The sequence below is a fragment of the Theropithecus gelada genome, chromosome 14, assembly GCF_003255815.1.
Source record: "Theropithecus gelada isolate Dixy chromosome 14, Tgel_1.0, whole genome shotgun sequence".
NCBI lineage: Eukaryota > Metazoa > Chordata > Mammalia > Primates > Cercopithecidae > Theropithecus > Theropithecus gelada.
The window spans coordinates 99,919,603-99,937,092 of NC_037682.1; the positions used below are offsets into that span (position 1 = coordinate 99,919,603).

Sequence of the window (17,490 nt, forward strand, 5' to 3'; positions counted from 1 at the left end):
AGACAAAGGAAAACTACACCGAAATATTCTGCACCCATTTTGCTCTGTGTGGTAACTTTGTATCCAGTAAAATATTGTATTTGCTAGTAACTCTGGGATGTAGTAGGTACTTACTGAAAGAGTGAATGTGAGAGAAAGATAACACGTCAATTTTGTAACCCACCAGAAAAGTTTGCAGCGTGTACAGTAGTTTTGCCTTGCAGTGAACAAACCTTTTAATTGCAAAATTAACAAAGGAGATTACATTTGAAAATGCATCAGCATGTTGTTTATAAGAAAGAGATGGTGAAATTATCAATGCAGGTCATTTAAGTAGTTGAAAATGTGTTTTTATTTACAGCTTCCTTTTCTTTCAAATTTGACTTTGTAACTTAAACCTTTTTAATCTTGGGGCAAAACCAGGGAGTTACTATTCCCTCACCCCACCTCAGTTTTTGTTTTTGTTTTTCCAAAAGATTGGAGGGTTGATGGAAATTTAACATATGTTTAGACTTTGGCACTCTTGCTTAGTATTGGTATCTAAGGTATGATGAAAGAAGTAGAGATTAGAAAAAAAGAAGTAAAAGGCAGCTGAGGAGAAACAAGTAAGCAAATATGATTTCTCTCCTTCTTTTTTTTTTTTTTTTGAGACAGAGTCTTGCTTTGTTGCCCAGGCTGGAGTGCAGTGGTGCAATCTCGGCTCTCTGCAGCTTCTTCCTCCTGGGCGCAAGCGATTCTCCTGCGTCAGCCTCTGGAGTAGCTGGGACTATAGGCACACGCTGCCAGGCCCGGGTAATTTTTGTATTTTTAGTAGAGGTGAGGGTTTTGCCATGTTGGCCAAGGTGGTCTCAAACTCCTGGCCTCAAGTGATCTGCCTGCCTCTGCCTCCCAAAATGCTGGGATTATAGGTGTGAGCCACCACACCCAGCCTGTTGTTCATTTCTTTTCTTATCTTTTTTTTGAGACAGAGTTTTGCTCTTGTTGCTCAGGCTAGAGTGCAATGGCACCATCTCGGATCACTGCAACCTCCACCTCCTGGGCTCAAGCGATTCAGCCTCCCAAGTAGCTGGGATTACAGGCATGCCCCACCATGCCCAGCTAATTTTTTTATTTTTAGTAGAGATGGGGTTTCACCATGTTGGTCAGGCTTGTCTCGAACTCCTGACCTCAAGTGATCCACCTACCTTGTTGTCCCAGGGGGATGCTGGGATTATCGGCGTGAGCCACTGTGCCCAGCCTGTTCATTTCTTTATGTTAGCATTTGTCTGCTTTTGTACAAAGCTTAAATAGGGTCTAGATAATGTAAAACTCAGCTGTGAAAAATGTTAAGTTCCCTAAGATTCCTGAAAGTCTCTGCAGGTAGGCTGGGCACAGTGGCTCATGCCTCTACTCCTAGTACTTTGTGAGGCCGAGGCAAGCAGATTGCTTGAGCACAGGATTTTGAGACCAATCTGGGTAACATGGTGAGACCTCGTCTCTACAAAAACACAAAAATTAGCCAGGTGTGGTGGTGACCACCTATAGTCCCAGCTCCTTAGGAGGCTTACGGAAGAAGATCGCTTGAGCCCAGGAGGCAATGGTTGCAGTGAGCCAAGATCATGCTACCACACTCCAACCTGGGTGACAGAGTGAGATCCTGTGTCCAAAAAAAAGAAAAAAAGTCTGCAGGCAACTTAGTTGTACGCTTAAGAAAGATTTGATCCCAGAAGTTTGAGACCAACCTGGGCAACATAGGGAGACCCCATCTCTACAAAAACTTAAAAAATTAGCTGGGTGCAGTGATGCTTGCCTGTAGTGGGTGGATCCCTTAAGTCCAGGAGGTCAAGGCTGCAGTGAGTCGTGATGGGGCCACTGCATTCCAGCATGGGTGCCAGAGCGAGACTCTGTCTCAAAAACAAGCAAAACAATGAAAAAATGTCAATACATTACTTGAAATACTTCTCATATTTGGTAGGGGAGGGAGACATATTGGGATAAAGGACATAGAAAAATAAGATTTTATTGTAATATTTCTGTAGTTATTCAACACAAATTAATTTTTATTGAGCATTTGCTATTAGAGCAGTCACTGGGCTTTTATGTCAGAATATAGAGATTAATTCCTTTCCTTAAGGATCTAATAATGCAATGGATGTTTTAGATTAGAAAAATGTTACAAGGACTGTAAGAGAGATGCACAGGGTACTAGAAAGAAGGATCACATGGTTGTGCATTTCATAACTGGACAGTGCCTAAAATTATGAAATGAGCCATAAGTGAAGATGGTTTTGCAGTTATATCACTATATATTTATTTACCATAGTCTGATACTTGTGAATATAACTAGTTTCATCATACGAAAACCCTAATCCAGAATATATTCATATTTACATGAGTTGTGTTCTGCTCATAGTTATAGCAATAAATATATTCAATTTTAAGATTGTCAGTATTGAAAAATGGCATTTCTGCTGTGACATAAATATAATTTACTGAAAATGAGAATTATTTTTAAATGTAATTTTGTTACCTTCAAGAATATGTGTCTAGTAACGCTGAGTTTTCAGAATCTCTAATAAGTAAATAATATGCTGTTAAAAATGACAACGGGGGTCAGGCACAGTGGCTCATACCTATAGTCTCAGCACTTTGGGAGGCCAAGACAGGAGAATCCCTTGAGCTCAGGAGTTCAAGACCAGCCTGGGGAACATTGTGAGAGATTCTGTCTCTATGAAAAATTTGTGAAATTAGCTGGGCATGGTGGCACAACATTGATAGTCCCAGGTACTCAGGAGGTAAGGTGGGAGGATCCCTTGAGCCTGAGAGGTTGAGGCTGCTGTTGGGTGTGACCATGCCACTGCACACCAGCCTGGGTGATAGAGCGAGACCCTGTCTTAAAAAAAAAAAAAATTACAACCTGAGGTATTTGTATGCCATAAATGCTATTATAGGACGTAGAACTAATTTTGCTTTCCAAAGTAAATATTCTCCTTGTAATCTTATGTTATTCTAATAAATTCATTCTTCATAAAGAGTGCCAAAAACCTTGGGATCATTTTTGGTTTAACACCAGAAATTGTGAATTATTAAGGTTTTAGTTGTTTAAGAATGATTGCTTTTCAAGGTGGGCAGATCACTTGAGGTCAGTAGTTCAAGACCAGCCTGGCCAACATGGTGAAACCCCGTCTCTACTAAAAATACAAAAATTAGCTGAGCGTGGCGGTGCACGCCTGTAGTCTCAGCTACTTGGGAGGCTGGGGTGGGAGAATCACTTGAACCCGGGAGGTGGAGGCTGCAGTGCGCTGAGATTGTGCCATTGTGACAGACCAAGATTTCATCTCAAAAAAAAAAAAAAAGATTGTTTTTGCTATATATTCCTATAAAAGAGGCATTGGCAAACTTACTGTGTAAAGAGGCCAGATAGTAAATGTTCTTGACTTTATAGGCCATGTAGTAGTCATCTCTGTCTTAATTACAAAAGGAGCCATAGACAATAAGTAAATGAATGGATGTGACTATGTTCCAATGAAATGTTATTTGCAAAAACAGCCAACTGGCTGAATTTTGCTTGGGGCCATAATTTGCCAGTTTCTTCTCTACAGAAGAAGGTTAGTTAATAGTAATTTCCCAAATGGAATTATTTAAATAGTTGCCATTCCAAGTGTCTTTTATTTTTGTTTAAATTTATGTTTTTCTTTATTTGTTTATTTTTAAATAGGAGCACCTAGGCTAAAATGTCAAGAACTCTTGAATTATGTCATGGATACAGTGAAAGATTCATCTAGTGGTGCTGTTTACGGAGCTGATTATAGCAACATACTACTCAAAGACATTCTTTCTGTGAGAAAATACTGGTGTGAAATATCTCAGCAACAGTGGTTAGGTATGTTTTGAAGGTTGTTATTTGTGAATTTTTCCTCATGAAATGAAACCTCACCAAAGAAAGCACTTCATCTATATCTGTCTGTATCCTCCAAGTGACCTGACAGTTTAACAGTACTTTAGTAAAATTGTGTGGTTATCGAACCTGACCCTTAATTTTTATTTATTATGTGGCTTCTGAATAAAGTCATGAATAATATATCAGGTGCCTGATATCAGAGCTGGAATTACAGTTGAAAGATACCATCTCTATCATCAAGGAGTTGACAGTGGCAGAATAAAACCCAAATAAACCAGAGATCATAATGTGCTGTGATACAGATATATTTGGTTTCAGTAGGTATACAAAACAGTGACACCTAAACTCAACCATGATTTAAGTAGAAAGGGAGAAAACTAAGAGAAGTACCATAAAAGTGAAAGCGGGCAGAGTGCGGTGGCTCACGCCTGTAATCCTAGTAAGTTGGGAGGCCAAGGCAGGTGGTTTGCTTGAGCTCAGGAGTTCAAGACCAGTCTGGGCAACATAGTGAAACTGTCTTTACAAAAAATAGCGGGGGTAATGGCTCATGCTTGTAGTTCCAGCTACTCCGGAGGCTGAGGCAGGAGGATCACTTGAGCCCTGGAGGTTGAGGCTGCAGTGAGCTGTGATCACACTGCACTCTGGCCTGGGTGACAGAGTGAGACCCTGTTTCCATTAAAAAAAAAAAAAAGTGAAAGCAAGAAAGTTTAAAGTTCAAAGGGGTGTGGCCAACATTTTAAGTTGTTGTAGAAAGGATAAAACACGGAAGTATCTATTGGATTAGGCAATTAGCACGCTACTTCTAAGGTAATGGAAATCAAATATATTAGAATAGAATGCATTAGTAAGACAATGTACGGGACCCAGTGACTCACTAGATGTGTAGAGTGTGTGCTAGGGAGGAATCTGTGGTGTTACCTGTTTATAGTTGGGAGGTACTAAGAGACCACAAAGGAAGGAAATTATGGTCAGAAATTGAAATATTTCAGTTTGTTGATTTCAAAGATGGAGCATTTCTGGGTTTGAGAATAAGTGAAAGTAGGATTTGACATTAGCAAGATGATTTTAAGTCAGATGTCAAAGTCTTCTAATACACGGACTCTAAAAGTTTAGAAGCTTTTTTTTTTCATGGAAAAGCATTTAAGCTAAATTTTGCTAACTAAAAGACATTTGTCCATATTCTTCTTCTTTTTTTTTTTTTGAGATGTAGTCTCACTCTGTTGCCCAGGCAGGAGTGCAGTGGCCGGATCTTGGCTCACTGCAAGCTCCGCCTCCCGGGTTCACGCCATTCTCCTGCCTCAGCCTGCCGAGTAGCTGGGACTACAGGCGCCCACCACTTCGCCTGGCTAGTTTTTTTGTATATTTTTAGTAGAGACGGGGTTTCACCGTGTTAGCCAGGATGGTCTCGATCTCCTGACCTCGTGATCTGCCCGTCTCGGCCTCCCAAGGTGCTGGGATTACAGGCTTGAGCCACTGTGCCCGGCTGTCCATATTCTTTATTGCCATTTTATTATTTCGAAATGAGATACATGTGAACCACAAAACTACTACCTAATCAGTACCCTCACTCCCGCATTACACTCTACTGTTCCCATGAGAATAAACACCTTCTCAGCTGTTGTACTAATTTCTTATGAGTCATTCGGAGCCTTTATGTTACTCTGAACACAAGATAGGCTGTGTCTGTACAGGGCCCTCAACAAGCTTAGAGACAGCCTTTGGGGAATAGGCTGGTGGTATCTGGGTTACTTAGCCAGATCTTTCCCCAGTATGGCTGTTCATATTTAGAGCATTTTACATTATCACTTGTAACCATTTATATGGAAATGCTGCCTCAGTCTTAGGCCATTCTTCTCGTTTCACACTAAATTCTTGTACAAGTGAATTTCACACTAAATTCACTTGTAACCATGGCTGTCACTGAAACAAAGGCAGTCTTTCCCCTGGTCTCCTTACTAAATTCTGTCATCTAGTGTGTTCTCTGAAACCCCCTTTTTATTTTTAGACTAACTACTCTTACTTCTTCTTTTTTTTCTTTTTTAAAGCTAACCTTCGCCACTTCTTCCTGGATGTCCTTATAATTAGCCTTTTTGTCAAAATATTTTTTTACTTAGTTTTCCTTTTCTAAAACTTACTTAGATGAGGACTCTGTGGAAGAAGTGAGGTCTGTGCTCAAAATATATATTTGGTACAGGTGGTGATTGAAGCCATGACTATGGATGAGATTTGTATATAGAATTTAGTGTGAAATGAGAAGAATGGCCTAAGACTGAGGCAGCATTTCCATATACATTTTGGAATCAGCTTACTGATTTCTACAAAAGATCTTGCTGGGATTTTGATACTAATTGCATTGAATCTGTTGAACAATTTGGGAAGAATAGAAATCTTAACAATGTGGAGTTTTCAAATCCATGAACACTGTATATCTCTCCATTTACTTAGGTTTTTTGTTTGCTTGTTTGTTTTTTGAGATAGAGTCTCCCTCTGTTGCGCAGGCTGGAGTGCAGTGGCATGATATCACTGCAACCTCCACCTCCTAGGTTCAAGCCATTCTCCTGCCTCAGCCTCCTGAGTAGCTGGGATTACAGGCATGTGCCACCATACCGGGCTAATTTTTATATTTTTAGTAGAGACAGGGTTTCCTCATGTTGGCCAGGCTGGTCGCAAATTCCTGACCTCAGGTGATCTGCCTGCCCCGGCCTCCCAAAATGCTGGGATTATAGACTTGAGCCACCGCACCTCGCCACTGATGTCTTTTTTGATTTCTTTCATTAGTGTTTTATAATTGTCAGCATATAGATTTTTTATTGTAAATTGACAATTTTTTTCTTTAATTTTATATATTTAAAAAAATAGACACAGGATCTCACTGTGTTGCTTAGGCTGGTCTCAAATTCCTGGGCTCAAGTGATCCCCCTCCCTTGATCTCCCAAAGTGTTGGGATTATAGGCATGAGCCACCATGCCCAGCTGCAAATTGACATTAATTTATAATAGTATAAACATAAAGATTTTGTATATGTTTTGTTAGATTTGTACTGCAGTAGTTTGTAAATTGCATTGTTTTTAACATTTTGATTTTCAAATTGTTCAATGCACAAAAATTATGCAGAAGTACAGCTGAGTTTTGTATAGTGACTTTGTATTTTGGGACCTTGCTAAAAACACTTATTAAATCTAGTAGCTTTCTTTGAATGTTCTTTGGGATTTTCTTTGTAGACAAACATGTCTTCTGTAAGCAGTAATTTTTTTTTTTCTTTCTTTCTGAGCCATGTGGCTTTTATTTTGTTTTTGTGCCTTATTACATTGGCTAGGACCTCCAATGAGATTTTTTTATTGTGGTAAAATATATATAATGTTTATAATTTTAACTGTTTTTAAGTGTACAGTTGTGTAGTGTTAAGTGCATTCATATTGTTGTATAATCGTCTCCACCATCCATCTCCAGAACTTTCTTTCTATACTCAGTAAACAATAATTTACCATTTCCCCTCCCCTGGCCCCTGGCAGCTACCATTCTACTTTCTGTCACTATGAATTTGGCTATTTTGGGTGCTTCATTTTTATGGATTGAATGTTTATGTCCCACCAATTATGTTGAAATCTGATTCCCAAAGGGATGGTATTTGGAAGTGTGGGATTTAGGAGGTAATTAGGTCATGCAGGTTGAGCCTTCATGGATGGGATTAATGCCCCTGTAAAAAGAGGCCGGAGAGCTAACTTGCTGTCTTTCTGCCATGCGAAGATACAGTTCAAAGTCAGTAGTCTGCAGCCCCAAAGAGGGCCCTCATCGGAAACCCACAATGCTGGCATCCGGATCTGCTTTCAGCCTCCAAAATTGAGATAAATAAATTTCTGTGGTTTCTAAGCCGCCTCATCTATGATACTTTGTTATAGCAGCCTGGAGTAAAGGACTCCTACAAGTATTTGTCCTTTTGCAACCTGTTTGTTACACTTACCAAAATGTCTTTGAGGCTCATCAGTGTTAGAGCTTGTATCAGAATTTCGTTCTTTTTAAAAACTGAACACTATTCTGTTGTGTGTATATGCCACATTTTGTTCATTCATCAGTTGGTGGACATGGGTTGTTTCTACCTTCTGATTATTGTGAATAATGCTGCCATGAACATAAGTATACAAATATCTCCTGAGTTTCCTGCTTTCAGTTCTTTTGATTATATACCCAGAAGTAGAATTGCTAGATCATGTGGTAATTCTATATTTAATTTTTTAAGGAACCAACATCCTGTTTTACACAGGAGCTACACCATTTTACATTCTCACCAGCAGCACACGAGGGTTCCAGTTTCTCTACATTCTCCCTAGAACAACTAGTAGAAAATGAGGATTCTTCTTCCAGGCCTTGAAAGCACTGCGTAATTGTGCTTCTTCCTACCTGTCTAACTTAACTAAAGCGCTTCTAATTTCTGTGTTTAAGCTACACTGGCAATTATTCAGTTTCTCAAACCTAGTGGTTTCCATTTTTTTAAATAGACTTTTATCTTTTAGAGGAGTTTTAAGTTTACAGCAAAACTGAGTGGAAGGTCCACTGGACACACACAGCATGCCCTACTGTCAACATCTTGCACCAGTGGTACATTTGTTATCATCAGTAGACCTATGCTGGGACACATCCTTATTATCCAGAGTCCAAGATTCACTTTTGGTGGTACATATGCTATGGATTTTGACAAGTGTATTGACATTTTAAAAGATCTTTTACTGTATCTAGTGAGTTGGTCATATTTTTTTTTTCCTCTGGGAGAGAATGGTAACAATTATTCACTATTATAGTATCATAAAGAATAGTTTCACTGCCAGAAAAATCCTCTGTGCTTCACCTGTTCATCTCTTCCTCCTTGCAAACTGTGGGAACCACGGATCTTTTTGCTATCTTCATGGTTTGGCCTTTTCCAGCATATATAGTCATGCGTCTCTTACCAATGTGGATATGTTCTGAGAAATACATCATTAGGCAATTTCTTTGTTTTGTGAACGTCATAGGGTGTATTTATACAAACTTAGATGGTATAACACTACACACCTAGGCTATATGGTATTACTGCTCCTGCACTACAAACCTGTGCAGCATGTTACTGTACTGAATACTGTAGGCAGTTGTAACACAATGGCAAGTATTTGTGTATCTAAACATACATAAACATAGAGAAGGTACAGTAACAGTATGGTATAAAGGATAAAACATGGTGCACTTGTCTAGGGCACTTGAATGGAACTTGTAGGACTGGAAGTTGCTCTGGGTATGTAAATGTGTGGTAATGTGAAGGCCTGGGATACTATATACTGCTGTAGAATTTATAAACACTTAGTCTGTACTAAATTTAAAACTATATGTTTTTCTTTCTTCAATACTAAGTTAACATTAGCTACTGTAACTTTTACTTTATAAAGTTAAAACTTTTTTAAACTTTTTGATTCTTTTGTAATTAACACTTAGCTTAAAATACAAATGCATTGTACAGCTGTACAAAAATGTTTTTTCTTTATATAGTTATAGATGTTTTTTCTTTTGTTCTATAAGCTTTTTAAATGAAATTATTATTATTCTATTTTTTCCTTTAAACTTTTTTGTTTAAAACAAAGACACAAACACACACATGAGCTTAGGCCTACATAAGGTCGGGATCATCAGTATCACTGTCTCCCATCTCTGCATCTTGTCCCCTTGGTAGAACTTCAGGGACATGCATGGAGCTTTCATCTCCTGTGATAATGGTGCTTTATTCTGAAATACCTCCTAAAGCACCTACGTGAGACTGTTTTACTGTTTTTTTTTTAAGAAGAAGGAGAAATATAGTATAAAATAGTGATAAAAAGCATAGTAGAGTAAGTACATGAACCTAACATAGTCATTTACCAGTAACTTAGTCATTTATTATCGTTTTCAAGGTTTATGTACTGTACATGATTGTATGTGTTATACTTTTATATGACTGACAGTGCAGTGGGTTTTTTTTACACAAGTATCACCACAAATGCTTGTGAGTGATTTCTTGTGCTATGACATCACTAAGTATTTAAATAGGAAATTTTCAGTTCTAATATAATCTTATGGTACCACCTTTTCATATTGCCATTTGTCATTGAACAGAATGTTGTTATATAGTATGTGACTGTGGTTGGAATCATAACAGTATGTATCCTTTTCAGATTGCCTTCTTTCATTTAGTAATATGCATTTAAGTTTCCTTCATGTCTTTTTCTTTCTTTCTTTTTTCTTTTTCTTTTTTTTTTATTTTTGAGATAGGGCCTCACTCTGTCACCCAGGCTGGAGTGTGGTGGTGAGATCATGGCTCACTGCAGCTTCAACCTCCTGAGCTCAAATGATCCTCCCACCCCCTTCCAAGTAGCTGGGACCACAGACACAAGCTATCACACCCTGCTAATTTTTCATTTTCAGTAGAGATAAAGTCTTATTATGTTGCTCAGGCCAGCAACTTGAACTCAGCCTCCCAAAGTGTTGGGATTACAGGTGTGAGCCACCGTTCTCAGCTCCTCCATGTCTTTTTATGGCTTGATAGGCTGAGGTGGGAGGATCACTTGAGCCCAGGAGTCCAAATCCAGCCTGGGAAGCATAGTGAGACTTCCGTCTCTTAAAAAAAACAAAAAAAGACCAAAGTTACTGATACTAGAAATGAAATGAGATCTAATTGCAGATCCTATAGATATTAAAAGGATAATAAGGAAACACTATGAACATCTCTTAATTTAAATGGGTCAGTTCCTCAAAAACATACATTATCAAAAGTTATCCAATATAAAATAATTTGACTAGTCCCATAACTATTAGAATAGATTGAATTAAAGAAATTGAATCTATAATTTAAAGCGTTTCATAAGACAAATTGGGAACAAGATAAGGATGTGCACTTTCACCACTCCTTTTCAACATTATATTGGAGGTTCTAGCCAGAGTAGTTAGACAAGAAAAATAAAAGGCATACAGATTGGAAAGGAAGAAATAACATTTCCCTTTTGTAGATGACGTGATTGTCTATATTTAAAATCCCAATATACACAAGTATAACATTGTGTAATCATGTTATTTGGTGGCTGGATGCAGTGGCTCACACCTGTAATCTCAGCACTTTCAGAGGCTGAGGCAGGTGGATCATCTGAGGTCAGATGATGGCTTCCTCTAAAACAGGACAGATTTACCTATAGCCTCTTCATTATAAAAAGCTTGAAGTTTCTCTGTTATAACTCAGTCCACTGTTTTCACAGTGTCAAGTGTCCCATTTCATCTTGCCTTTGGTACTGGGGAACTGATGCAAAAATGAAGGTAGTCTGGCTACTATCATTGCTGGGAGAAATAAACTGTCCTTTTTGTCTTATCAGGAATCTCAGGTCTCCTGCCAGCACTCAGGAAACTGTCATGCTAATTTGTTAGGTTACAAGTAGGGTAAAATCTCAGCCAGGCACAGTGGCTTATGTGTGTAATCCTAGCACTTTGGGAGGCCACAGCAGGTGGATCACTTGAGCCCAGGAGTTCAAGACCAGCCTGCGCAACGTGGTGAAACCCTGTCTCTACCTAAAATACAAATCAGTTGGGTGTGGTTGTGTGTACCTCTAGACCCAGCTACTTGGGAGGCTAAGGTGGAGGATTACCTGAGTCTGGGGAGACTGAAGCTACAGTGAGCCGCGATCTTACCACCACACTCCAGTTTGGGTGACAGAGTAAGACTCCACCTCAAATAAATAAGAAACAAACCAAGCAGAGTAAAATTTCATACCTTTCATAGGTCTCAGCACATTTTGTGCATATTAATAATCAAACAGTATTATTATTTTAAAAAACTGCGGAGGGCAGGCCCAGTGACTCACGCCCATAATCCCAGCACTTTGGGAGGCCAAGGTGGGTAGATTACTTGAGGCCAGGAGTTTGAGAGTAGCCTGACAAACATGGTGAAACCCCATCTTTACTAACAATACAAAAATTAGCCAGGCATGGTTTTGTGCGCCTGTGGTCCCAGCTACTTGGGAGGCTGAGTCATGAGAATCGCTTGAACCCAGGAGGCAGAGGTTGTGGTGAGCCAAGATTGCACCATTGCACTCCAGCATGGACGACAGAGCAAGACTGTGTCTCAAAAAAAAGAAAAAACAAAAACAAAAAACCCATGGAGTATGTACTGTAAGTGCTTTGTTGGGCCTAGATGATGGAACAGAGGCTTAGAGAAGTAATGGTTCTGCAATGTGGCTCTTAAGCTGGTGCCCTCACAGCAGTTTATAGTTGTTTCTGTCTTAAAGGCATTTTATATAAGATAAAATTAAATACTGATGGAGTACTTTTACTATGTTAAAAATAAATTAGTGCTGTTTTAAAATCATTTTTCTGTATGGGATTATGGAATATTTAAGTTGTAACGTTTAATACATTTCGATTTTTTAAAAATCATGACTAATAATTTTTTTTTCTTTTTTTTAAGAATTGTTCTCTGTGTACTTCGGGCTTTATCTGAAACCTTCACAAGATGTTCATAGAGTTTTAGTGGCTAGAATAATTCATGCTGTTACCAAAGGATGCTGTTCTCAGACTGACGGATTAAATTCCAAATATTTGGACTTTTTTTCCAAGGCTATTCAGTGTGCAAGGTAATCTAATCTCTTTTTCTTTTGTTTTGTGTTGAAATACTTTTGACCTTCTTGCAAGACCATGTTTTAGACTCAATAACTAAAAATTCTACCTTTAAATAAAACATTGATCCATCATAACAACTAGTGGATTCCTGAAGAGACAACCAAGTCTGACACTTTCTGAATATCCAATATACAGAACACTGCATGATGTTTTCAAGTGGGAGATGTATCTTGCTGATGTTCTGTTGACCAGGAAAGTTAAATATCCTCTAAGTCGTTGCATTTCCCCCATTTTTGAGGATAGTTGTAATATACTGAGAAAATAAAATAGGAAAATATTTTGGAAGTATTACATTGTACATATGTGTGGCAGTACTCAATTTATAATGTAAGACATTTTATAAATGGTGTTATAAATCAGTTTCGATTATTTTTAGATAATGTTTTAGCAGCAGGGAGAGCTAACAGAAGTGGTCTCTTAACACCAAATAAGAACTAATTTTTTGTTAGTGTGAAGTAATGCTGTTATTATTTTTTAAATGGTTTTGAAATTAAGACTATTGTTTGAAAATTAGAGTTCTTTTTTTCTTTTCTTCCAGCATGCCACTTCATAACTGTCTTCAATTTGTGCAGTTTGTTCCCCCTGTTACACCCAGTTGAGTTTGTTTGTTTCCTCACAGACAAGAAAAGAGCTCTCCAGGTCTAAATCATATCTTAGCAGCTCTTACGGTCTTCCTCAAGACTTTGGCTGTCAACTTTCGAATTCGAGTGTGTGAATTAGGAGATGAAATTCTTCCCACTTTGCTTTATATTTGGACTCAACATAGACTTAATGATTCTTTAAAAGAAGTCATTATTGAATTATTTCAACTGCAAATTTATATCCATCATCCAAAAGGAGCCAAAACCCGAGAAAAAGGTATAAAGGAAATGTTTACTGTTTTGAATTGGCTTCTTCATTCAAATGTAGAGGTTTAAGTATAAAATTAGTGTTCTTTAGGAGGATGTGACTTTCCTCTGAATTGCACCGGTTGATAATATTAATTTGCCATGAGAATGTTTTTCATAGAGTTTTTAGAATTTGAAGCAGTGGTGGCAGATTCTGTTATGCCTATTTGTTCAATACAATGTTAGGTATTATGGGAAATACAAACAAATCTGAGACATTGTTCCCTCTAGGAGCTAATTATGCATCATTACTTAGGTACTTAGGGGTCTGACACAGACTATAGGGCAAAAAAATTTAAAGAAAGCAGGATCTTGTTTATCTACCTATTGCTTTTATTAGAAGATAAAATACGTAAATTGGACTAAAACCAGTCAGATTATTCAGCTCCTGAGGAGAATACATACATATTACATTAATAGGAATGTGAGGCAGAAACAGGGAAATTGCTTCCTTAAGCCTCATAGTTACTCTAGGGCCCTGTTTGCCCTAGAGTATCACTTATTAAGGAGAATCACTTATTCTCCTCAATTCCTTCATATATATCCTATACCAAGAGAGTATTGCCCAGAAGGTATAGTGCTTTTCTGTAGTTAGGAACTTTATTGGCTAGAACTAGAGTTTCCTCTTGCTCTGTCTATGATTGCCTTTGGGCTTGTACTAGCCTTTGGACCAACTCATCATGGCTAGTATAGTGACTTTCTTAAGACAGCATACCACACTGAGTAATACTGAGTAATAGCAGCTATAATGGAGGAAATGTCTTGTAGCCATTTTTTTTTTTTTTTTTTTTTTAGAGTCTCACTCTGTCGCCCAGGCTGAAGTGCAGTGACACAATGTCAGCTCACTGCAACCTCCGCCTCCTGGGTTCAAGCAGTTTTCCTGCCTCAGCCTTCTGATTAGCTGGGATTACAGGTGTCCGCCACCATGCCTGGCTAATTTTTGTATTTTAATAGAGTTGGGATCTTACCATGTTGGCCAAGCTGGTCTTGAGCTCCCAACCTCAAGCCATTCACCTGCCTCAGCCTCCCAAAGTGCTGGGATTATAGGCATGAGCCACTGCGCCTGGCCATGTGGCTACACAAAAGTAGCTGTGTATTTGTTTTATGGGCTCTTCTAATAAGTATATCTAGATAATATGTAGCCCATGAAACTACCATAAGTGAAAGAATAGTGACTTTTCATAGTTTTTCATCTTTTACTCACCTTCTCTCACCAGGATGAAGATCAGGCTTATTAGGAGGTGATATGATATGTTTAGGGATTTAGTTAACTGCGTATTTAGGATGAATTTAAAATTGGCAGGATGATGAGGATGCCAGAAAAGCTAATGCAGTTTCAGACTACATTAATAGATTTTATAGTACCTTGTTTGTGGGAAATAATAGACCTTTTGTTCCACATACTGGTCAGACCACAGTTGGATTATCATGTTCACCAGATTTTGTACAGTCAGCATTTTAAGTTGACTGGAACGTGTCTTGGGAAATATGACTGAAGTGGTGAGAAGTCTGAATACTATGTCGTTTGTACACTAGTTGAAGGAACTGGTAATATTTTTCTCGTAGGCCAGAAAAAGGCATATGGAGAACTTGGTCCTCATATGAAAGACGGAACATATTAGTTCTATTTGCCTCAGGTGGGAGAATAAATTGGAGAAAGGCAGATTTTAGGTCAGAATATGGAAGAAATTTATAAGGAATACAGTTACGTAAATGTAAAATGGACAGTTATGAATTAGAGTTTGTCAAGGATCTTGTCAGAAGAGGCATTAGTACTGGATGGAAGGTTGGACCAGAAGTCTTCTAATGCTGATGCAGCTTGACAGCTGAATAATTTTGTGGGAGCTAGCAGTGTAAGCAGAGTACAGAAATAAATTACATTTTAATTTTTTGGTTTACAGGTGCTTATGAATCAACAAAATGGAAAAGTATTTTATACAACTTATATGATCTGCTAGTGAATGAGATAAGTCATATAGGAAGTAGAGGAAAGTATTCTTCAGGATTTCGTAATATTGCCGTCAAAGAAAATTTGATTGAATTGATGGCAGATATTTGTCACCAGGTACAGTAAGTAGGTCATGTCACATTTAGAAATTTCATGTTAATTTTTTTAAAAAACTGGGCATTTTGGGCTTTTAAAACCTGTGTTTTCACAAAAAGCCTATAAAATGACTGTACATGCAATTATTCCTTTCAAAATATCAGAAATATTTGGAATTACCCTTTTAACTTAAAAGTTAATGCATTTGCAGATACAGACTTATTGAAAACTAACAATGAACTTTTTCATTCTTAAATGATTGTCTCTAGGAAATAAGGTGACCCTAACCCTAATGATTCGATTCGATTTGACTCTATTTTACAAAGTGCTGGAATTACAGGCATGAGCCACCAAGCCCAGTCTGTTTCTTTTTTTGCAATTAAGCTAGAGTTCACGTAGCATAAAATTCATGATTTTGCATTGTACATTTCAGTAGTTTTTAGTATTTTTACTATGTTGTACAACCATCATCACTAATTCCAGAAACTTTTTTTTTTTGAGATGGAGTCTCACTCTGTCACCCAGGCTGGAGTGCAGTGGCGCAGTCTCAGCTCACTGCAGCCTCACCTTCCCAGGTTCAAGTGATTCTCCTGCCTCAGCCTCCCGAGTAGCTGGGACTACAGGTGCCTGCCACCACACCCAGCTAATTTTTGTATTTTTAGTAGAGACAGGGTTTCACCATATTGGCCAGTCTGGTCTCCTGGACTCCTGACCTTGTGATCCGTCCACCTCGGTCTCCCAAAGTGCTGGGATTACAGGCGTGAGCCACCGTGCCCAGCCCAGAACTTTTTTATCATCTCAATAGAAACCTCATCCCTTCCTAGCATTCAGTCCCCATTCCCTGCATCTCCTAGATCCTGGCAACCAGCCACTAATCAGTCTTGGTTTTTGTGGATTTTCCTGTTTGGGACAGTTCGTTTAAATGGAATCATACAATATGTGCATCTTTTGTGTCTGGTTTCTTTCACTTAGCATAATGTTTTCAGAGTTCATCCATGTTTTACCATGAATCAGTGCTTCATTTTTATTATGGAATAATATTCGGTTGTATGGATATACTCCATTTTACTTACCTATTCATCACCTGGTGGCCTAATGTTTCTTAAATAAAACTCTTCCCCAGAGGTTTGGTTAACATCCTGAGTAGTAATTTCACTCTGTCAAATATTTTCTTAATATTTCTTAAAATTTCTTAAATTTCTTAAATTTAAAAAATTGAGTCCCTTTGAAAGTAAAGGTTTTTGCTTTACTTTTAGATTTCTTAGTGCTTTTAGTAAATGTTCCCAGGAAATAAAACTAATGCATTACTTGGTAATACCTGCTTTCTACGAGTGCCATTACTGTCATGCAAAATGTTTGTTTCTTACTATGTTATCAGATTTATATGTTTCTGTAATGTATTACTCTTGCTTTATGAGTTCCCTGTATCTTCATTTCAGAAAGGATGTTTTTTTTTTCCCCCTAATGAAATATTAGAAGACAATAGCAATGAAAAAAGTGGATTTGGCCAGGCGCGGTGGCTCACGCCTGTAATCCCAGCACTTTGGGAGATCGAGGTGGGCGGATCAGCTGAGGTTGGGAATTCAAGACCAGTCTGACTAACATGGAGAAACTCCGTCTCTACTAAAAATAAAAAGTTAACTGGGCATGGTGATGCATGCCTGTAATCCCAGCTACTCAGGAGGCTGAGGCAGGAGAATCGCTTGAACCTGGGAGGCAGAGGTTGTGGTGATCCGAGATCGTGCCATTCCACTCCAGCCTGGGCAACAACAGCGAAACTCCATCTCAAAGAAAAAAAAAAGTGGATTTATTTTTATTTTACAGGTTTTTAATGAAGATACCAGATCCTCGGAGATTTCTCAATCTTATACTACTACACAAAGAGAATCTGGTGATTACAGTGTACCTTGCAAAAGGAAGAAAATAGAACTAGGCTGGGAAGTAATAAAAGATCACCTTCAGAAGTCACAGAATGATTTCGATCTTGTGCCTTGGTAAAATGTTATCATTTTCTCGTTCAGTGTCATTTTAGTCTCTTT

At 38.3% G+C, this 17,490-nt stretch overlaps 1 protein-coding gene across 2 annotated transcripts in view; it reads left to right on the forward strand.

The window, feature by feature from the left end:
• Positions 1–17,490, forward strand: part of ATM (ATM serine/threonine kinase) — a 135,072-nt gene that overhangs the window by 9,332 nt on the left and 108,250 nt on the right. For both annotated transcript variants that reach the window (XM_025357030.1, XM_025357031.1), the window contains 5 exons: positions 3,677–3,841; positions 12,309–12,474; positions 13,140–13,378; positions 15,309–15,472; positions 17,276–17,445. In XM_025357030.1, the coding sequence (XP_025212815.1) occupies positions 3,677–3,841; positions 12,309–12,474; positions 13,140–13,378; positions 15,309–15,472; positions 17,276–17,445 (904 nt within the window). The remainder of the gene's footprint in view (positions 1–3,676; positions 3,842–12,308; positions 12,475–13,139; positions 13,379–15,308; positions 15,473–17,275; positions 17,446–17,490) is intronic.